The sequence below is a fragment of the Thermobia domestica genome, chromosome 10 (assembly GCF_964235325.1).
Source record: "Thermobia domestica chromosome 10, izTheDome1.hap1.1, whole genome shotgun sequence".
Lineage (NCBI taxonomy): Eukaryota > Metazoa > Arthropoda > Insecta > Zygentoma > Lepismatidae > Thermobia > Thermobia domestica.
The window spans coordinates 220,501,926-220,526,294 of NC_137463.1; the positions used below are offsets into that span (position 1 = coordinate 220,501,926).

General features: G+C 35.8%; 1 protein-coding gene across 3 annotated transcripts in view; it reads right to left on the reverse strand.

The window, feature by feature from the left end:
- Positions 1-24,369, reverse strand: part of Gdap2 (ganglioside induced differentiation associated protein 2) — a 250,942-nt gene that overhangs the window by 14,550 nt on the left and 212,023 nt on the right. For all 3 annotated transcript variants that reach the window (XM_081729124.1, XM_081729123.1, XM_081729122.1), the window contains exons 7-10: positions 22,433-22,601; positions 18,261-18,414; positions 8,796-8,935; positions 605-659 (exon numbers count right to left, since the gene is read on the reverse strand). In XM_081729124.1, coding sequence (XP_081585250.1) covers positions 605-659; positions 8,796-8,935; positions 18,261-18,414; positions 22,433-22,601 — 518 coding nt within the window. The remainder of the gene's footprint in view (positions 1-604; positions 660-8,795; positions 8,936-18,260; positions 18,415-22,432; positions 22,602-24,369) is intronic.

The window sequence follows — 24,369 nt, forward strand, 5'->3', positions numbered from 1 at the left end:
TTTTTTTTTATGCCTTGGTCAAAGAAGTCTGCCGCCGTCTGTTTTGCCCAATTCTTCACCTCCACCTTCACTTCCTCGTCAGTTGAAACTTTTTCCCACCCATGTACACCTTCAGGGAGGTGAACAGATGATGCTCTAAAGACGCCAGGTCAGGGGAATGCGCGAATCAGTTAAAATCGACGGTCTTCCACTCTTTTACTCATCATGCACATCAGTGCGATCGTTTTTAAATTCACGACACCATTTAAACACACTCGTACTATTCATAATTCCTTCGCTATAAAATGATTTGATCTCGTTAAAAACTTCAATCGAAGATTTTCCTTTCACAACGTGATAACGAATGACGCTGCGAATCTCGCACTTAACAGCAGATTTTATCGATATCTTTCAAGGGACACGTCACTGTGACCACAGTTTTGGTCATACTGACGCGTGATTGGACTCGCTGGAAAGGGTAAGATCTAAGCTACACGGGAGTTACCAACATAGCAATAACAAATTCCCTCTGTCCGCGAGGATCGTAGTACACTCATTTTGTGGACGTGCCTCGTATATAACCTAAACACAAATAAACAATTTATGTGTACATGTTAGAAGTTACCTTTGTCCAAAACGTTGGATGTACTATGTAAAAAGCTTTGAGGTTCTTCTTGTACCTGCAAAATAATTGAAAAAATATGTATTACTATTAGAATATAGTTCTGCAAGAGATTAAATGAAAATAATGTTATGGTTAGACCCTAACAAATTAAATTAATACATGATGAATTACAACTGAATACAATATAACTACGAAACTGTTATAACAAATGTTTCACAGTAGTTTTGTGTACGAATACTCTTTTATATGATGAATATTCATACCAAAACAAGGTCTTTTATTATTTAAAAAAAAAAAAAAAAAAAAAAAAAATCAAGTTTTTGGTTATCTCCGCGATAATTTGTTTTGAAGCAATTGTTGCTGCGGATACAATAAGAAATGAACAAACAATTGTAAATGCTTAACAATTACTTGAATTTATAGTATTAATTTATTGCTGTTTCTATGGGTGTATGACCTCAGAGCATTTTTACTTAGTTTGGGTCACTTCTACGAGGAATGTACAATAATGTATACCCTTATTACTATCGAAGTTTACATATTGAAAGTTTAGATTCTGTAAAAATGCTTTCCAGCTTACGGAATGCGCTTTCCTCATCTACATTGCAATATCTGAAAGATGTACAGAAGGCCATCTTTTAACAATCGCTTCAGAATCTTCTCTAATTCTTCCACTGCTTGGATTTCGTTATTAGCCAGCGTTGCTTAGGGTCTATGGATAAAGAAAGTAATCACAGGAACCAAGCTATAAGGTGCGTGAGGTATAATGAGTGTGTACGTTTTTCGGATAAGAACTCAACTTTCTTTGTAACATGAAGTATGGCATTATCCCATCTGAATTCCCATTTTAAACAGATTTCCTTCCATGAGAAAAAGCAGAAAGGCTATTACTCACCGAAAAAAAAAAAAAAAGCAGAATTTTCTTCTACATGCAACAGGTAGCGCTTTCAGAAGATACAACTTCCTTCTTCAGCCTTTGGTAGACTTCGAAAAGGATAAAAACATGAAGGAAGATTAAAAAATGGTTAAAAGGTTAGGATATGTAAAAAACAAATCTTCTGCCAAACATTCCTGTGTGTTTTAATGTTTGACAGAAGATTTGTTTTTTTACATATCCTAACCTTTTAACCATTTTTAAATCTTCTTCGGTGTTTTTTTTTTTTCGAACTCTACCAAAGGCTGAAGAAGGAAGTTGTATCTTCTGAAAGCGCTACCTGTTACATGTAGAAGAAAATTTTGCTACATATTTTTTGCGGTGACTAATAGCCTTTCTGCTTTTTCTCATTGAATATAATTACCGCTCGCAATATTGTGAGATTTCTTTCCTTTTTCTGTATGCGATTTTTCACAAACTGATCCAGAAAATTTTCGGGAACTGCGTGAGTGTATACTATTCCCTTGTAATCGAAGTCTGGAGCAAGCACGGCTTTCTTTGCGGACTTCTGTTCGTATATTTGTTTCTTAGAGCTTGTTTACCTATTATGTGACCCTCAATTTCATTAGTGGGTCACGGTAGGACATCTATGTTCATCTGCAGCGATAATACTTTGGCATGAAACAATATTTTCGTTTGAATATACTGTTTCTAGTAGCGGAACTTCATTGGGATTTTGGTTTTGTTTTCATGTAAGCAACTGTAATATTCATCACATGCATACTTTGGAGCTAGGCGTTTGCAAATCTTTCTCAAAACGAGTATGAATGCTCTCAATCGATATTTACAGGACATAATAGACGTTTAACAGTGAGACAGGTCGGTGCGATTACTGGTGGCCCCAACAATAGTGTGTTCTCCTCGCCAATAACACCACGATTTATGATTTTTCCACCATCTTTAGCTGCTTCATGCCATCGAAAATAAAGTTATCTCAAATTGATCAAGATATGTTTTAGGGTCATTTACACTAGGATCATAAATAATTAACAACAATAAAATAAAAGGGTCAATCCATACGAAATGGTCCAGAGGTGGTTGCTCGACCATCTCCAAAAATTCTAAAAATTTGAGTGTGATGAACCTTGTGTGTGAGAATACCAATAACATCGTTCACGTTGCCGTATGAACGAGTGTTCCTGAATGGCGGCCATCTTTGTTGTCGGTGGAGTGCCAATTTTTGCATTTGCAAGCGTTTCCGAAAACTACAGTTACTCAGGATTTACGAATCAGACGAACACCAAACAAAGACAACTGTTAAGAGGAGAGACTGAGGTACACGGAGAATATGAACTTTTGCATTTAAATAAATATGCAGGGTTGTAAACCAATACATGAAATCACCAGAAAAACTAGAGAAAATTACACTTTTAAACGGCTGTATTTTGGAATGGCATAAAGTGGAGGGTTCATAAGTTTTGTGCTGAATACTATTGCATGTAAAGGGTCTGTATAAATATCCACGCTATGATACTACTGATACCGTAGATTTATGGGGGTCCGAAAATTGAAGTTTGTGATTTTGATGCCATTTTTGGGGCGTAATATCTCAGGAGGGAAAAGTGCTAAAACTTGCTGCTTATGCCACAAAGTTGTAATTCTGTATGTGAATAAACTATTGAAAAAAAAACAGGAAAAAAGTGAAGACATGGTAAAACCGCGAAGAAAGCACCTGCGTGACGATGGTTGTAGCTCGGAAAAATTTAAATGGTTGGATATGTTTCATGCTAGATCTCAAAATCTATGCATGGTGCAGCAGTTAGGCACGCTTTTGTTTGTGTTCAGTTATGCAAAAGCTTGCGAGTGGCCTTTGTTCCATCTTTCTAGCACCATGATCATTGCCACGTCTATATGGTAAGGGGGTTAGCTCCCCCTTGCATCCAAGACACACATCGTCGAACTAGACCGCGGTATTAAGTCATTGAATGTATCAGCAAAGTGTCATTTAAATCCAATCCAAGTTACGGAAGGTAATATGTTCACAAGGTTGCGTTATATAGGATACACTAGCCTTTGGCTACCTGGGTACTCCTCCCCAGAACCCATGTTTGCTTGGCCTACGACTTCGAACCTCTAAAACCTACAATTCTACCAAACTTGAAGTTTCTTTTCCTATTTCAACTATCTAAGATATAAGATTTTGTATCCAAGAAAACACCCATTTAAATAACATGGAAATACTTCGTCCCCTCAATAGATACCATAAAAACTAAAAATATTCATTTTTGGCAATTTTCCTGTGGGTCAGTCCTGGAAGTAGAGATGCAAGGGCTTGGAAAAAAACCGGCTTTTTTGAAAAAAAAAAAAACTCGGTTTTTTCTGCTTCGCTTTTTTGCTTGGGAAATTTTGGGCTTTTTTTTCAAAATTCTGCTTTAAATTGATAAAACAGACTTTGTTTCGCTTCTTTATAACACAAAAAGTCATTTAGTTAGTGGTTGATGCTGATAATAATATAAAACCTCGAAAATAAACCATGAATTTCGAAAAGATATTTCAAACAATTTGACTTCAACATATTTACATTATGAATTCCAAAGGATTAACCAATGTACATAAGAACTTTTTAACTTCCTATATACAAAAGTAAGCAGAGTTGGAAAGAACCATGATTGTTTTTGAAAATGCCAAAAATACGTTTTTGGGGGATGTTTAAACCAGTTTTTTTTTTTTTTTTTTGTTTAAACCAGGCTTTTTTGGTTTAAACCAGGTTTTTTGAATTAGGTATTTTGCTTTATGTGTTTATATTACATATTCACAGAAATAAGTTTCTTTCGCCTTGGTGCTGTTATGCAACAGTGGGTTATGCTAGAAGAAGTCCCATAAACTTAAAGAAGTCCGGTCAGTAAATGTCTTAAATTGAGAAGCTTCCGCCCTAGCCATCGGGAAAATCCCGTCATTACTTGAAATGTAAAACAATAACGGGAAAATCCTGTTATTGCTTTGCATGTAAAATTTAAAGGTCAACGTATCATAATCAGTACGCTAAAACTGAGGTATTAAATTACAAATTTAGTATGTAGATATCATTGAAGGTCCAATCCAAGCTAATGTTGGAAGCTACGTAGGCAATCGATAAATTTTGCCAATTTCTATCAATATATTTAAGCAATCTTGGCTTCTTTATAAAACAACAGGCATTTAGGCATGCAGAAATATACAATTTGGTTTCGTTTCGTATGTTTAGGCTTAACATCCTTACGTAATACCGAGGTTATCAAGGAGAAGACTTTCGCTTAAAGTGACATCCGAACCGCTACTTGGTTTACGCATGAAAGAAGGGTTGTGGTTCGACCGAGAATTGAACATGGGACATCTTGATTAAAAGGTGAAAAGGAAATAAAACTAATGCAGGTGGTTTGATATGTGGAAACGTCACCATGAAGTTTACACGATTCACATTTTTCGTTCTTTTTATTTGTTTGGTTTAAACCAGTTATTAAAAAAAAAAGTTGGTGTAAACCAGCCAACCCTAAAAGTAAACACTTCTTTTAAAAAAATACACAAATAACTAGCAAAATTGTATGTAGTATTTTTACTCCAAAATATTCCATACCCTCTTTTTGAAACAAAATAAAATAAAACATAACAGAAATATTAGGCTGCACATCTAGAGCGTTTGGTTCTGTATATTCTTGAAATTCTACAGTTAAGTTTTATATAACCACCATCACGGTTTACCCAATCCTCAAGTTTCCTTAATTTTTAACAAGATGGATTCAACATATCATTACGGACCCCCCCCCCCCAAAAAAAAAAAAAAGAATTACGGAATATATTTAAGTTAAGCTAAATACAACTGCACAACAAACATGACTGAGTGGTTAACTTTTGCGCTTCTATCGGGAAGTCCGGGATTCAACCCAGCATTCGACCATTCTGGCAAAGCTTTTCTTCATTCCATCTGTGAATATAGAAAAAGTGCGTGTACTGTGAGTTGGCCGTATCCTTTCTTATTGTTTTTAAATCGTTATTATTACTAATTACCAGCAGTAACGGTTTTTGCGAAGGTTAGGGGGGCGGTCTTTTGAACTGAAGCCTGTTCCCCAAAGTTATGGAATGTCTGCAACAAACGAAATATCTATTAGTTATGCCTTTACTCATAAACTTTAAGCTCCCGTCAATTACAAATTACGAATGTTTAGAAAAACTAAACATTAGTAAAAAAAAACCCTTTCCAAAATACTTTTCTAAATCCGCCACTGATTCTCAGTATAAAATGATCCGGAAGATTATTGCTAGACATATAATTGATACGAAATATTAGTTATGCCCGTACTCATAAACTTCAAGCACCTCCCAAATAAAATTAGGACTTTTTAGAAAACGAGATAATCAGAGAAACCCTTTCTAAAGCACTTTTCTAAATCCGCTACTGATTATTTGTATAAATTGCATTCAAGGTTGTGTCTGGAAAATTATTGCTAAATCACTGCACAGCTACAGTATAACAGAAATGTGGAAGTACGGTTTGACGGATATATTGAAAAACTACGCTTTGACGAATATATAGAAAAACGTTTAACTTTTTAACGTTTAACTTTTGCGCTAGAAGCTAGAGTACTAAGCTCTTAGAAATGAAACACGGATCACAAATTGAAATGATCTAGAGAATAAAAAAATGTTGATAACTCAAAAGTTAAAATAAAGTTAAATAGCCTCTAAAATTGCCTCAAATACTACATTCTTCATGTTAGCTTTAATTCGTAAAACATGTGCTCCATCCATCTTGATGGTGAATTTCAGAGCGAAATATCGCACTTAGGTCATGGAATTCTTATCTAACTATAGAATATACTATAAGAAAGCTATTTAGATAGAAAAATCATGAAAATGAAAAAAGCCAAAATTTCCAAAATTCTCGTTTTTTTCCCAAAAAAGCCGGCTTTTTATGTGAAAAAAACCATCGATTAAAAAAAGCCGGCTTTTTTGCATCTCTACCTGGAAGTTTGCAATCATGTCAAATTTCATCATTCTAATCCTGCCGGAAGTGCCTAAACATTTTGGGGTGCAGAAGATGTTCCATATAAACAACATTGGAAAGACCTTTCAGTTCCCCATAAAACCTCTGTATGCTTGAAAATCTATTTTTGGTCATTTACTTAAGTAACGCTAACGGCAACATACAAGCATACCGAATTTAAAGCTTTTATTCCAATTCCAAGTACCTAAAATATGAGATTATAAGTCCAAAAAAGGGCAATTTAAATAATATAGAGAATTTCTTCATCCTCCCTTTTGACCCCCCCTAAAAATTAAAAATATTAACTTTTGGCAATTGTCCTGTGGGTTAGTACTTGAAAGCTACAATCATGCTAAATTTCGCCTTTCCACATCAACCGGAAGTACCCTTTTATTTTATGTTAGTTCATGTAGTTTTATATTTAGTTAGGATATATGTAGCGCAACTTTGTGAACATATTTACTTCCGTAACTTGGATTGGATTTAAATGACACTTTGCTGATACATTAAGTGCCTTAGTACCGCGGTCCAGTTCGGCGATGTCTGTCTTGGATGCAAGGAGGAGCTAAACCTTTACCATATAGACGTGGCAATGATCATGGTGCTAGGAAGATGGAACAAAGGCCACTCGCAAGCTTTTTTCATAACTGAACCCCGATGGCAGAACTTTCTTTGTCTTTCTGCGATAAGCTTTTGTAAGTCAAAAATTTTCTGCAAAAATTCTTCAAAAATTTTCTGACGAATTCCGCAAAAAATTTTTTGCAGAAGAAACACTTACGATTGTTAAAAAAACGCTTTACGTGACGTAAAAAACAGTTCAAACCATATTTATGCGAGTCGTCCGTGCATTTAAGACATCTACACATAGCATGCATGTTTTTACACTTTTCTGTTGACTATATTTTTTTCCTCTTGCAATTTTTCTGCACAGGCGTGGCAAATTTTCTGCGATTACATCGCATATCGCGACATGTTCTGCTATGGGGAACTGAACACAAACAAAAGCGGGCCTAACTGCTGCATCATACATAGTCTTTGAGATCTAGCATGAAACATATCCAAACAGTTAAATTTTTCCGAACTACGACCATCGTCACGCAGGTGCTTTCTTCGCTTTTTTACCTTGTCCTCACTTTTTTTTCTCCATGTAATATCAGTCATGATTTTTTTGCAATAGTTTATTCACATACAGAATTACTTTGTAGCATAAATAGCAAGTTTTAGCACTTTGCCCTCCTGAGATATTACGCCCCAAAAATGGCATCAAGATCACAAACTTAAACTTTCGGACCCCCATAAATCTACGGTGTCTGTAGTATCATAGCTGTGGATATTTCTACAGAATCTTTACGTGCAGTAGTATTCAGCACAAAACTTATGAACTTTATGCTACTCCAAAATACAGCCCGTTTAAAAGTATAATTTTCTCTAGTTTTTCTGGTGATTTCATGTATTGGTTTGCAATCCTGCATATTTATTTAGAAGCAAGAGTATATATTATCTGTGTACCTCAGTCTCTACTCTAAACATTCGTTTTTGTTTGGTGCTCGTCTGATTCGTACATCTTGAGCAACTGTAGTTTTCGTAAACGCTTGCAAATGCAAAAATTGGCACTCCACCGACAACAAAGATGGCCGCCATTCAGGAACACTCGTACATATGTGAACGTGAATGATGTTATTGACCTTCTCATACATACGGTTCGTCACAATCAAATTTTAATAATTTTTGAAGATGGTCGAGCAACCATTTTCACAATTCTTGGACCACTTCATATGGATTGACCCAAAAGCCATTGGAGCGAAATCGGCCAAGGCCAGGGGCGCCCGAAGGAGATTTTCTAGAGGGGGACCCATCTCCATGGTTGCTATATTACGTCTGGTATTTAATATTACGTGGTTTGCTATATTACGTATACATTTTCGTGAGCCAGAGGGAGGCCCGGGTCCCACCCTGCCCCCGCCTTCGGGCGCTTATGGCCAAGGCCCATATTTCAAGGTATTATTCCTGGTATTCGCATGGTGAAAGTGAGGAAAAAATTGGGGGAAAAAATCATCTTAGTATGAGTAAGTTGTCGTCGGATTTTAACGATGCACCTCCAGAAGACTACGAAGCTAGAATAATGGATAAAATTTACAAAATTTAATAATTTTCAAAAAAGAAAACTAATGAGTATCTGCTCTTCTTAACACTAAGTACTACAGTAAAACTGAATAATAATTACAATCAATTATCGTGACTATAATATGAAGAAAAATAAAATTTAAAAAAAATAGTAAATAATACTGTTAACTTACTTGTATAAGAGAACATTATAGACTTCACGCAACCATGCAAGAGAAGGATGATTATCACTTGACGTTAATGTATGGAAGTACACAATGACGTAATCCCCTTTCACCAGAGGGTCTAATAAATATATCAAATATAAGAGAGCCTGAAAAAGAAGTTATGGTGTAAGAACTTATGGTAATACGAAAAACACGTCTACAGCTATTTTTCTTCTTTTGCTTTTAGACAATTCTTAATTTTTAAAAACAAAGCTTCTGTTCTTTCTTTAAAAAGTGGAAAGAATGTTGAATTATAATACCTTTAACTTCTGTTGCTACTATCTATACTATTTAGCTTTCTATTAATTTTATTGCTACTATCTATACTATTTAGCTTTCTATTAATTTTAAATACATAAATGTTACATTAAACAAGCTCTAAACATACAGAAAGTCTTTATCTTCATACAACTACTAGAAAGTTGAAATTCATTTATTTGTATGAATTCATCCTTATGTGTACGGCGGCGACGGAGGACTCACTGAACATTAGAAGAATCGTCGTTATTTATTATACAACAAAAGTAAAATGTAATAGTAAAACAAATAGTTCGGAGAAATATATAAATCAACTTTTTCTTTTATGAAGTTTCTTACTAATACATATGCAAAGCGAACTCTCTCTAATTCGAACGGAAGCACAATCTTCTTCAAAACCGCATTGAAAACATTGGTAAAAAAACGTGAGTAAATAGAATTTTTGAACCTTCTGTTCGGATAATTTGGAGTAATACAGTACAAGGATTTTTAATGTTGGACAGAATAATGCAGTTTCCAGTTATCCAGAGGAAGTGATAGGGAAGAGTGATATAAACACAATCAATCATAGGGAAAAGTGATACAAATACACAATCAATCATAGGGAAGAGTGACACACAAATATACAATCATACGGAAGAATGACACACAAATACACTTGATACAAATACACGATCAATCATAGGGAAGCGTGACACACAAATACAATCATAGGGAAGAATGACACGCAAATACACAATCAATCATACGGAAGAGTGACACACAAATACACAATCAATCATAGGGAAAAGTGACACAAATCTACAATCAACCGTAAGGAAGAGTGACACAAATACACAATCAATTTGGTGATGATGAAAAAGGCGATGAAGAAGAGAAAGTGCGCACAGAACTCATCCAACCAAATGCTATTGGTAACTATTTCACGCAATAAATGACACTGATGATTTTGATAACCGTATAAAAACAATCCAATCAAAACAAACGAAAATCACGAACTTCTTTAAGTGAGAACAGATAAATCAGGGTGTTACTCGCGTATGTGATTTTGAGTTTAACGTCCCGTTCAGTAGCGAGGCTATATGAGACGTGGACCTACTGATTAACGTGGAATCCGAACCACATGAGCTCCCGCCGGGAATCGAACCCGGGTCTCCCATGCCAAAGGCGCGTACGCTAACCGCTTAGCCACGGAGGAGCTCTCGTGTATGTGGTTTTGTGTGGTTTACTTGGTGTATGCGGTATTATACAGGGGCGCACCCAAGGGACAGTGCATTTTTTAAGAAATCGCTACTGGGTATCCAGGCACAAAAGGGCCCTTGACATACATAGAAAAATTCAAACCCACAGAGATTTTTTAAAGTGCATTTTTGTATAATGTACACTTTTGAAATAATGACATGCAAAGTGACGTATTTGTCAGACTTCTGCTAACTGTTTCACTTTCGATTCAACACATTGCCATCAATACAGGAGTGAATATTTTCTGGCTTACACACATTTTGGCTCAGATCCACCTTCAGGCCGGTACTTAAAGATAAAGCCGTACTGTGTTATCGTAACTGAATATTTTCCCTAATTTATTTATTTAATTTTACATCTATATTTTTGAGTTGGACATAGATAGGACAAGGAAACATGGCTGGTACAGATGGAGAGAATACAAAACACACAACACAAGACATAAACTACTCAACAAGGAAATAACAATACGTGAACTTAACTACACACTTCTGTAACAAAATCAGTTAATGTGAATACGTATATATTCAATACTAAATATTACTACCTATACTTTAGTCTTGCACCAAAATATCAATACGATAAATAGGGATATGTCAGAAAATTTTTGTGTGTTTCTGTCATGATATAGGGGAACGTGAGATATTCTTTACACGTAGGGAAATATTTTTCTGTCCTCAGTTTTCAAGATATCACATTGACATTTTGCACATATATTATATACACTATGTTGTATGTTTCAGGTGATTTTAAGGTACGAGCGTTAACACAGGGGCACCCAGAGGGACCCAACCTTTGAACAAAGGGATTTTTCTTTAAAAAATCCCCTTTTCGGGGGAATTATCTCTCTTCAGGTACATGATACCGACATGCGAGTGGTACCGTTTCAAACATTCTAAAGAGAACGAGGTACGAGTCATGATTTTAGGGTAAATAGTGATAATACTGTAGATACTTTACTAAACTAATTGACTAAAAATGTGTAAATAGGAAAAAAAAATTCAAAACTTCGAAAATTTTTGACACATTCCTATTTATCCTAGAATCATGATGAGTATCTCGGTTTGTTTCAAATGAGGCTAGGTTTCAAACGGTACTACTCACATGTCCGTATCGTGTTCCTGAGGGGAGAAATTCCAGAAAAAGGGGAAATTTCTCCTGAAAAATATTTTTTTCCAACTTGGATGGGATTTTCCCGCTTCTGGTACATAATAAGCAAATTTGAGTTATATAGTTGCAAACATTGCTTCATTACGAACACAACGAGGTATGAACCATGATCCTAGGATAAATAGGGATGTGTCAAGATTTTCTTTTTCTAAAAGCTCAAAAATTTACCCTTTTTTCCTTCTTCCATCTTTGTGACCTCACTGCTCCCAGGCATCGCACGCATGACTGCAAAACGCCCATGAAACATGTTCTTTGATGTTTCCCCGCTTGAATGAATGCAAAAAACCCGATGTGAAAAGCTTTACTAGAGATTTATAAAGCAAATTCCGAAGGTCGACATAATGGTCGGTATATAAAACAAAGTGTAAACGGGTTAATATCACTAGCAGCACTCTTAACACCTGTATTACTGTTACGGCAATTGATACATGATCCACTATCACCGAATAAAGGTTACTGACTGATAACACGTAGCAACAGAGGCCTATATGATATAAATATGTTGATTTTGAATATACAGGGTGTCTATTGGTCAACGAAAGTCACGAAAAAGTCACGAAATCGGAAAACAGTCATGAAAGTCAAGAAAACGTCACGAAATGTAGATTTTGGGTCACGATTTTTTGTTATCTGTACTAATATAAGTACAGACTGGAAAATTTTGTTCAATAAAACATCAAAATTCACCACCAAAATTGTCTATAGTCGGCTTTAGACGCTACCAAATCGCTAGCAAAGCATGCTTCTATCGCATGCATGAAAATTCGGCCTAATTCGTACCTAAATTCCCTCTTGAGAATGTTACGATATTTTATGGTTTGGTAAAGAAAAGGTCACGAAAAAGACACGAAATTTCATTTTGGAATTTTACTAGACACCCTGATATAACATTATTCAACTCTGAAAAACTTCTTCACAAACTCCCTCGTTTTGTAGATACCATTATCAGGCCTGCTCTCCTGTCTGTCCTTTTGCTTGAAGAACTCCGTTACAGCCAGTCTTGGGTCATAGTTTGCATTACCCGTTCCGTTTAGCGATATCATAAGTAGTTCATTAGTCATGCTTTCACTCATCGACATACGATGAATACTTCGAAGCTGGTTATAATGCGAAACAGCTCGTTTAACTGACATGCTGTGAGGCGATATTGCAAATAAGGCAGCAAGAAGTTTCTGCAGCATTCCAAACAAGACCGGTAATAGTTTCCTCACTCTCACAGAATATTTCATTCCTGTATCAGCACTATCCACTAGTAATGATACTTCTTCAATTCTTGGCCAGCTATCGCCTACATTTGAGGCCAAAATTTGTACTTCTTCTTTTCCAAATACAGTATTGCTTCCATTAATGGACGAGCAATATTTATCATTGACTGTGCTGAAGATGCGGACAAAATAGTCTGAATGAAGCTGAAAGCGCCGTCATCTTCTATGTTCAGTCGAACAACAAGGAGGTTTAAGCAAGATGCACTATTTCTCTTCAAACAGCTTCCTAGTTTCTATTCCAATGAGTCACATACAGGCACATTAGTACTTCACGTAGCTACATTAATCATTCGGCACGAGAGATTTTCACTAAAAGGTCATCGGCGTCGACACAATCAGCAGCTCCTTCTTGCTTTACATCTAACCATTTTCGATCTAAGGTTGCCAGGTCAGAAACACAACTGACTATCGTCGCAACGCAAAGTGTTCTTCAAAGATGTAAAAGTTCTATTCACAATATTTTATCACAAATAATGAGTCTTAATTGTAACGAACCAAAATAGTGTGGTATGTTAGCGTAAGTATCCTGCATTTCCGGTTACCAGCATGAAAGTTTGCCATTTTGTTACATGTCCAATCAAGGTTGGAAAATTACCGGGAGACAGTTCGTAGGATCTTTATGGTCGACACTGGACGCCATATTGGAAAATGGCTAACTTCTAGCAACTTAATCTAAATATTTACATGGACGTTTTAGAAAACAATTTTCTTCTTCTCCAGTCTGTTGCCAAACAGAATCAGAAACAGATAATAGAAAAAAAAAAAATCCGATTTTAGTCATTTAACCCTTTGGGGACCGATGGAACAGATCTGTACCATAGCGTCAATCTTTGGAGTTTGCCTTATAAGTCTCTAGTTAAGCTTTTTACACCGTTTTTTGCATTTATTCAAGCGTGGAAGCATCAAAGAACGTGTTCCATTGGTACTTTCCAGTCACGCGTGGTGACGTCACGAACACTGAAGAAGAAAAACATTGGGTAAATTTTAGAGCTTTTGGAGGAATTTTTTGACACGTTCCTATTTATTCTAGAATCATGGTTTGTACCTCGTTGTGTTCGTAACGAAGCACTGTTTCCAACTGTACTCTTACAATTTCCCTATTGTGTATCAGGAGCGAGAAAATCGCGTCCAAATTGAAAAGAAATGAGATTTTTTCAGGAAAAATGTCCCTTTTCGGGATTTCTCCCCCTCGGGGACAAGATAGGGACATGCGAGTGGTACCATTTAAAAGCTACCTTAATTTGACACGAAATCGTTTGCGAATTATGATCCTCGGATAAATAGGGACGTGTCAGGGATTTTTTGTTTTTTCCTTAAAGTAGTACGGGTTATGCTTTCCACGTGGGGGAATTTTCTTTACCGCCCTTAGGTTTCAAGATATGAGATTGATATTTTCCACAGATATTACATACATCATGTAGTATGTTTCAGGCGATTTTGAGATCCAAGCGTTAACACAGAGGGGAGAGGGACCGAAACTTGAAAAACAGTGCTTTTTCTGACAAAATTTCCCTTTGGAGGTAATTTTTCGTCCACAGGCACATAGTACCCACATGCGAGTGATACCAGTCGAAAGTTTGATTCATTCCAAAGACAGCAAGGTACGATGCATGTTCCTACAAAGAATAGTCTTTATGCTGAAGCTCATTGAAAAACAATTGACTGACAATGTATTATTGGGGGAAATTGGTAAATCGCTAGAGCATCTACACTGATTTTGGGGGGACCATTCTTCATACCTCATTCTATTCACTATAAAGCAAAGTTTTTTGGTACGATGTACCATTTGTATGTTCGTTCGTGTTATGTACCACTTGCATGTTCGTGTCATGTACCACTTACATGTTCGAAGGAAGATATTGGTGCCTTTTTTTTTTTTTTTTTTTTTTTTTGTAATTTCCGTTTTTCCCACTTTGGGCGGGGATTTACCGCCTTAGGTACAAAATAAGGAAATTTGACTAGTACAGTTGGAAACGCAGCTTCATTAAAAAAAAAAAAAAAAGTATGAGCCATGATCCTACGATAAACAGTCTCGTTGCAATAACTGCTTGACTGAAACTAAAATTTACGTAAAAAGGCAAGGTTCCATAAGGGTTAGCTGCATGAATGGCCTCCCCGGTCACCCGACCTCACTGTGAGATTTTATTCTGGAGATGTTGTATATCAAGTACAAACTAATACAGTTTATCATTCTACAACTTTAATACGTTTGCTACAATGTTATATATCTACATAACTCATATACACTTTCACATTTTTAAAAAAAAAAGTTCAGCTGCTGTGTTCATAGTGATATCACAGTGATCATTGTCCTTCACATTCGCAAAGCAACGTACAGACGAGGCCGTTCTTAATACAAGTACATTTCCCAGTACAGCGCAGTTTGCAACGGCATGACACTAGTTGTCGACTGTTATCAGACATACTCCTCAACGTAGTCCACACAGGTTGGTAACCGACTCCGTCATCTGTTTCCTTCCAACCCCAGTTCATGGGTTCAACATCATGCACATCCTTTTCGAGACACTGTCGCCAGACCTTGCACTGAAGAGTTCTTCTTCTTGTATGGAGATTCAATGCGTCTTCGGTTGGAGGTATTCTGTCTATTGTGCAATTTTTCTCGCTGAATAGAATACGTCTGGTTTCGTTGGCTTCCTCGAAAGAACTCGATCTGTCGTACATGAGCATCACAAATCGTTGGATTAGCGTGAGAGATTGGTAGCTTACAACGTCGTGAGAACTAATTTAGAGGTAGGAAGTCTGAGATCTCCAAATTCAGATATTGATGAAGGATAAGTTGTGTTCTCATGAGAAAAGAATTCTCTGATATCGTTCTCCCTTTCCTGACATGCTATGAACATCTTGCTGAACAGGTTAGAATCTTTGTGTGCACTAGCAAGTTTTATCTTATCTTAGCAACGAACTTTCAACGAGCTACAGTTGAAAAGCTGCATATTAACTTTCTTTATAACATCGCGTATAGACTGCTTGCATGTCATTAGACGGTTATAAACGAAGTCCTCATACATTTTGGTTTCTGTGGTAGCTGCGATGCGGACAGACTGGCACGAATCTTCTGGTGCTATACGTCTGGTGAACCAAATTGTAGATAGATGCTCTTCTTCAAAAGGATTACCAGTATTACGAAGTACATCAATTGGGTTCTTCAAATGTGTCCTGCACTTGCTTTGGAATGCATCCGTGTCTTCGTGGTGTGATCTCGATCTAGTAATTACTTTTTCTAGTAATTACGGTCGTGTGTTACATTCTTTATAATCTCCACACACGCAAAATTTAAATGATACTCCTACACACTTAATGTACGAACAAGATCATAAAAAAATGTATTATTTGAACGTTTCATTATAGGCACGTTGCAGAATAATAAAACATTTTCGAGATGACTGCTATTTCCAACAAAATATTACTGAATGCAGCAGAAACAGTATTAATAGTCGATACATGTTGCAAATAATGGCAGCACTGTGACAACGCTAGATGAGAAGAAGTGGGCAAGTGCCCTCTGGTGGCATCGTGAGCCAGGCACGTAGCCATCGCAAAAATATAGAGGGGGAGCAGTAGAAGTTAGGGGGCCCGATCCAACCATATTAACTGTAGTATGTGCTCTTGCAAACCTACCGTGAAAACTTTAGGGGGGCAATAGAAATTTAGAGGTAGACCCCCATGACCCCCTGGACACGGGCCTGTCGTGAGCCCCCTTCCCAGAGATGTAGAACTTGATATATAGGTCAAGTAATAAAATAGTCTTATTTTTAGTGTACTCAAAATAACTGCCCCCCCACCCCCAGAATACCTGTGTCCTTTCACTAGCCCCCTCAAGAAATTAAAGCTATTGTCTAACAGTCCACAGTCTTCTACAGTCGTTTTGCCTGTGAATTTGAGCCCAAACATGGTGTAAATCGGACAAAATTTAGGGAACTTGTGAAAAGTAGGCCATTTTTCAAGATGGCGCCCAGAGTACATGAAACATTTTGAGAAGCTGTCTCCCGGCTTTTTTCTCACTCACATGTCGCGTTAAACACCCTGACCAAATTTCGTGCTGGTAACCGGAAATGCATGATCCATACAAATTATTGCACTTACGGACCGCACTAAAACAGTGTTGTAAGCTAAGGGTAAGTAAAAAATTTCATTTCATAAAAATTAAATATCCATATAGCAAGTTATTTCCTTCTGTTATTTTCTCTCAGCTACTATTCACAAGGTATTTAAGCCAAACGTCATTTAGACTATTACATGTGAGAGTTCGGCTTCAACCTTTCTACCTCTTTAGTCGGTCTATTAGCTTTCTCTGTAGAGTAGAATGAAAGTGTAGGTAGACAAATGAGTACGCGAAACGAAGGAAAGAGGAATATCTGAAATTTCAAGAATGAAGCTCTCCAATTTTATACTTATCCACAGAATACAAGCTAATCATACAGTCCCAAAACCAAAGTGTATTGAAGTAATTTTAAATTTACAGTAATTCAAGTGATTTATTGTTCAAGTACTCTCCCAGTAATTTAAAGATTTATGAAGTGCACTGGGTACCAAAGTGCTGGGCCTGGGTATCCATTTGGATACAAAAAGGTAGTTTAAAAAATGCCCTGCCACGGTGAGTCCGCCTGATCCGAAACCCCCTCCCCAAACTTCGTAACTCGACAAACATTAGTACACTTCTTTAATAAAACCATAATAGTTTAGCAGATAAAAACGTGATATATAGACTAAACATTTAACCTTATTCATCATCTGTACTCTTTCTTTTCTGATCAAAACAATCTAATTTTATAATTTTTCCTCGGAATATATATGTAAGTACTTAAAAATTACGTACTTATCGTTTTTTTTTTTTTTTCAGCTGTAGAATAACATCTGTTCGATACTACTAACAACAGATAATAACATAGGTGTTGTTAATAGCCTAGGTCAGATAATAACATAGGTTCTAATAACATAGGTCTTGTATTATTGATCCCCCTAAAACTTAGATCCCTCCAAACAAAAATTTCTGGGTGTGCGCCTAGTACTATAACGTGGCTGAAATTTATGCGACTAAATGTCGTTTGTTTGCAGTATTGGATCACAGAAATATGTTATCTTAAAGGGAAAGTCTATTGCATATGAATTATTTTCATCATGTAGGACTACAATAATTTTGTTCGCTTGATTTTTTGGATAATTCGATTTTTTTCATGTCTTCTTCTACTTAGAATTAAGTCCGCTGTATTAGAAAGATGGTGATGATTGTGACATATTTATATACAGTTACAGGATATTGTTTGTACATGTAATCTTTGTGATGGAAAGGGTTGCTTGCTATAAAGTCTTACCTGAAATCCATAAATTCGAAATTGGTTATATCTCTATCTGCTACCGAAACTATTTAACTTTTCAATTTTTTATGTAACACAAAACTTTACTACTATTCGAATAGCTTTTGTACAATGTCAAAGTATGTGAAAAAAAAAAAAAAAAAAAAAAAATCCATACACACCTTATCAAGGTCAATTTCTCTAAACCTAAACCATTTTCCTATGAAGACAATAACTGGCCTTCCGAAACGGTCCACGCCGCTTTGGTAGAGGCAACCAATCCCGGAGATTTCAGAGAGATCTTCGGTTTTTGCTCTGCGTAACAAACGTTCATACCTAGAAAACAAACAGCATATATTTTATATTTCATAGGTAAGGAGCTACGGTTTACCCTCTATTAAACAAACGCACATAAGCAATATTTTTATTGGTAATTAGGGAAGCCATTTTATTCAAAATTATTATTATTAGCTTCCAGAGATCCACCAAAAGCTTGGTGGTATGGAATTTGACAGATATAAAGCGAAGTCAAATTGACTGTTTTCTTTGCCACTACGCCAACGCATCTCAAGGCTTAAGCACTACGAGGTGGAAGTCACCCGCAGCCTTCTGTCATGCTTCAATGATTGATAGATTAATTGGAATTTTAACGTCTCTTTCCAACACCAAAACAGTATACGATGATCTGTTTAGAAATGGGATTTGAACCACTACGTACCATTAGTCGGGTTTCTATTCAAAGCAAGTACCTTTACCGGGGATGGAACGCACAACCATGCAAGTTATCCACTTGGCCACGAAGGACCACCCTGGCCAAGATGGTAAGTGGTTTTGTCAAATGGCCAAAAATACCTGTAACAAAAGTTGGCAGCTGCATCATGTTATGTATCCATCTATTCTTTGCATCTGATTGGACTTCTTTTTAATTAAACACAATATTCCTCTGGTTCGTATGACTCCCTACTCTCCTATACAATCTTTTCTTTCTTGGTTCCTCAAACAAAAAGGGAGCCAATTTAAGATGTAAGACAGTACTATGAAGAATGCGACAGACAATCTGTATTCTAATCCCGAAGATACCTCCCAGAAATGCTTCTAACATGGTTGAACTTCTGGGAGAAATGTGTGCAACACCAGACAGACTATGTATAGGAAAATAAATTTATTACATACCTTGCTTTATATTTTTTTTTTTATTCGTGCTCTTATCATTTCGATGTCCCATCATAACTGGCATCTTCTTCGGAGTATGTCTTTGAGTATCTAAATCTAATGGATGACTTCATATAATACCTTTCACAATTAGTGGGCAAAATAACATTTCTCAAAAGCTCTGCAGAATTTAAAAACTCAACATAACATGATGACTTTGCAACATTGATTCTGTGGTTGTACGTGTAAGATAGGTGGTTATTTTTGCAAAAGTTATCAAATCTATTTTATTTTATGATGAGGACATCGAAATGATAAGGACATGAAAAAGAAATATACACAAGGTACGTAAACAATTTATTTCCTTATACATAGATATCAGCGTATAAACTGAATACTTTAAAAAGCAAGGAGATTAGTTTGAAGGGGACTAGTTTCAGACTTCCACATAAACAATATTATTTTCCTGGCCAAAACTCACATGCTTTTTGAATATACCATGTATACCTAGCAGAATTTTTTGCTGTTTAATCTTCTGTATCTATCCACTTGTCTACTTTTCAGCACCTTCTATTTCTTCTCCTCTAGAATCTATTTTCCTAAGTACTTTCTTCTACGAGTTAACCATTCACCAAGAAAAAGACGGAGAAAGAAAGGGATAGTACAACAGATAAAATTGCATTTTCATACGTCTTTACTTTTGTTTTTTGTATTAATTTCGAAAATTAATAAAATAAAATAAAATAAAGTAGTCACTATGTAATGGTTACATTACTGGCATCAGATGGTGCTCATTATGTACAGTTTCTAATCATGGAATCTCATGTGCACCGGATCATCATATGCCAAACTTGAGCTATTACTACTGTTCGTCCTCACTGAACAGAAATCACATGCACAGAAAAAAAAAAAAAATCAACTTTTTTTTTTTTTTTTTTTTTTGTTTACGGAACAAACTCAAAAGACAAAGCGAAAACTCTGAATAGAAGAGAGCAAATAACAGGGTGACATTTGATCTTACATTGAATTCATTCTTCGCATACACAAAAATAAGTTGTATTTTATAGAAATACTAGAAATTTAAATTACACTTTAGTAATTAGAAATTATAAAATGTTTAGTTATATTTTAGTTAAAAAAAGCTAAAAAGTTGTTATATTTTAGTTAGAAGAGCTAAAAAGTGGTTATATTTTAATTAGTAAAGCTAAATATTAGTTATATTTTGTTAGAAAAGCTAAAAGTTGTTATATTTTAGTTAGAAATGCTAAAACGTTTAGAGCTTCTTGCGGATATATGATTAACGTACGCGTCTTCGGAACAGGAAACACGGGATCAATTCCCAAAGGAGCTCATGTAGTTACGATCCCATCTCAAATTTTATTACATTGAATAATTACTTACACAGAAATTGGTGTATAAAATTGGTACCAAGTACTCAGGCAAGTATCCAGCCATATTTACGTAATGGTATTATAAACTCCTAACTAGTGTAATTTTAACATACGCACATGTAGATTATTGCCATCTACAACTCAATTTGAGTACCAGTTTTTCACTTGATATTGGCTCAGTAAAAACAACAAAAATAGAGAGGGAAAGAAATGGTGAGGAATTCAGTACTAGAGTAGTGACACCTCAAGTTGAACCAGGACAAACAGGAAGTGAGAAAGATAATGGTAAACGCGAAATTGCTAGACTCACAAGGAAATCGATTCAAGTGTGACACGAATTTGTGGACGAGTTTATGCGCAAACGAAGTGTTTTTGATTAGAATTAAACCCATTAGAGGAAAAAACCCTCGATCTTAACCATTCCGGAGATATAGCGGAATAGGGGGAAGGCTGGTGCTTCCATATTTTGAGAATCTGTGAATAGACAGAGATAGTACAAGTAAGATACTTTTAAAAATAAAGAACTCCTTCATCCACGAAACTGTAGTAATACGTCGCCTTAGATATGAGGGTTACAAAACCGGAGAGTCCATAAATATTCTAGGGGAAGAATGTTTTGGAGGGGGAAGGCGAAAACACCGGAGTTCCATTGTTGCATGAAATATTCTTTTAAGTTGTGTATGTATAGGTTTCTTGGTACGCTAAATCGAATAAAAGCATTATCAGTCCAATAGGATGAAAAATGTAAAAAAAATTGTGGCCTTTCGAACTTTCCAAACGTTTGTAATTTCTACAATTATTAACTGTGTGTGATATACAGTATAGAAAGGCGTACAGGTTATCGTTTTTTAAGTGGAAGATGCTATTCTGTTTATTGATTCATTCTTTGCGTTATAGTATATGTCACAGAACTACATACTGTTGTACTTACGTTTGCAACAATATGTATTTATGTTTCATATTATTTGGTTTGTTTTTCTATAGAGCTTATGCACAGAATATGACCTTGTATTCCTGTTCACACAATAACGTCTCTGTTCCTTTGGCAATGTAATTAACACATTTTCATATCACTTTTTCTCATTTTCCACGAACTAACGACATGATATATTAGCATGTAATATCATACAATTTTGTTTTTCGTCAAAAATGGCGTTTGTTATTCCTCATAGCCTCTTCTTTTTCCGGCCCCGGGTAAAAGCTATGCCACTCACCTTAACATTCAACACCACTTTTATTCGCTCTGGTCCATCTTTCTTAAAGTTTCAATGAAATCTTCAAACATATTCACTCGCAACATAGCCGAAAATCCACAAAATATCAGACAACCAGCTTTCTCCTTATCCGTCTATATCTCCGCAACGGTTGAGATCGAGGGTTTTTCCCCCTAATGGGTTTAATTGTACATAAAAACACTTCATTTGCGCATAAACTCTTCCGCAAATTCGTGCCACACTTGAATCGGTTTCCTTGTCAGTACAAATCTGAAAATTACGCGGTATGGTATTCTCAAATTATATCCGCATAAGTCCAAGAACTGACAATAAAAGTATACGGATACACTGCAGTCTCTATAAATTGCTATCTTTCAGAGTTCAAATCTGGTCGATTCGATTCTACAAATGTTATAATGACAGATGATACATTGGTTAGGGGGTGAAGTATTAATCCAGCTGATGTGGTTGAGCAGAGGACAAACTCCAGTCACAATGATCGTTCGAAAGATCTGAACCCAGGAATTTTCATTACTAGGTTTTTCAGAAACACTGGTCTCTAAGGCTACTAATGCTTTACTAAGAAGAAACACTTACCTTTCTTTACACTGCATCTCTTTGACCAGAATATCAGAAATAGGGTCACTGCGAGGTCTCTCTCCTAAAAGTCGTTGTTGATCCAAATCTCCCTGCATTTGACTAAAGGCATGATCTCCTAAATTGACTGAAGTCTCCAGTTGAGAAGCCAAGTCAATGGAGTCATCAGCTGCAAGAAAAATACATTACAGACAACAAATTTTAAGTTAACGAATTCTATGATTTCGAAAGGAACTTCGTACTATCACATTTAGTACTAATGTTCATTTAATCAACATCAATTTTGAGTTTTCATGGATTTTCGAACCTGATTTATGTTTCAGCGAGTCTATTAGATTTCACAGAGATTCTCAAACTTTTATGCACAACCTCCCCCGCTAGCGTACCTGCACCTAGGAATGAACTCAAAAATTTAGAAATTTATACAGGAAAAGAACGAGAAAAAAATAACTATGCATCAGCCAAGTCGAGCACTTCATCATTATTTTTAAAATGAACAAACATTTCATTATAATTCTTGAAAGCATGCCGTAATTAATCCCCCCTTTCATTATTACTATTATTAATAACAACAATTATTAATACAGAGGGACACATGAACCTAAATTGCGAAACGTTAAAACCAGAGATTTCATTTAATTTCATGCAAAGTTTCGAAGTATGATAACAAAAACGGAAGACAGTAGCACAAATTGATTTAATCCTCAGAGTACTAACGGAGTATATATGCAGTGACATCATTGAAACATGTCTTGAGTGCTTATATAATAGCGTGATAGATGGTACCTAATGCATAATTATAAAGTGAGACTGGAAAAATGCCATGTATGTACAGTATTGTAACTCAATGTTACCGTATTACTGCTGTAATGTTATTTTCAAATATGAGCAGCATATGAAAAATATGTACACTCATGTTCAAAATTATTGTCGCATGTCTATAAATATGTTTTGGTAGGAATATAATTTGATAACGAATTCGCCCGATATTTCTAGTAATGTTAGTATGTGTATAATCGGCAAACACATGTATGTGATGAATTTCATGTCAAAAGAGCAGTAAATAAGAACAATAAAACGAAAATAAAATTTTCTTGTGAATTTATCAACATTTTTTTACTCATTCTAATTTTCGTATTTATAATTCTTTTCCTATGAAATTTACCACAATTATACATTTCCCGATTATACACATAGTATCAGTATTAAAAGTACCCTGCAAAATCATTATCAAATTATATTCTTACAAAAAGACAGTCATAGATATGCGACAATCATTTTGAACAAGAGTGTACGTTTCGTTTCTATCTGCATAAACCACTTTTTCTCACAGATTATTTTTCACTATTTTTCTATTTTTTATTTTCTGCAAAACACTTCTATTTATAATAGCTTTTACAAGCAATGTCACCACGTATTGACCAGACAAATCCGCGGAAAGGAAAACGGAGAGATTTTGCAAATGTCCATCCATTACTTCCCTCTCATATACAGCACTGAAATATGTTAAGTTGTCCGAAGAACCAGTCAATTGCGATTCGAAAGAAGTAAAATCTGCGTTAATGATGGAAAGCTATAAGTATTTAAGAAGAACCCAGCAATTTCTTTTACAAATACATGCTACGCTAAGCGGTATAGTATTTACAAAAGCAATAGAATCAAAATGATAAAGTATCTTCCAAGATATTATTATGGGAATATGCATTCTGGTAAATTATGACTTCCACATACGAGGAAATAAACTTATTCATGCTAAACAATATACTTTAAAGACCATATCTGCCACGAGCTGTCTGACTATCTTCCAACTATCGTGAAGAGTAACTGACTAACATAATGTGCTGACAGGTCAAGTTTGGAACTTGCTTGAGCTGGGGTTTAGCGTTCCTTTCTGCAGCGAGGTTATATGAAATGAGGACCTAAGCTTAACATGGAGT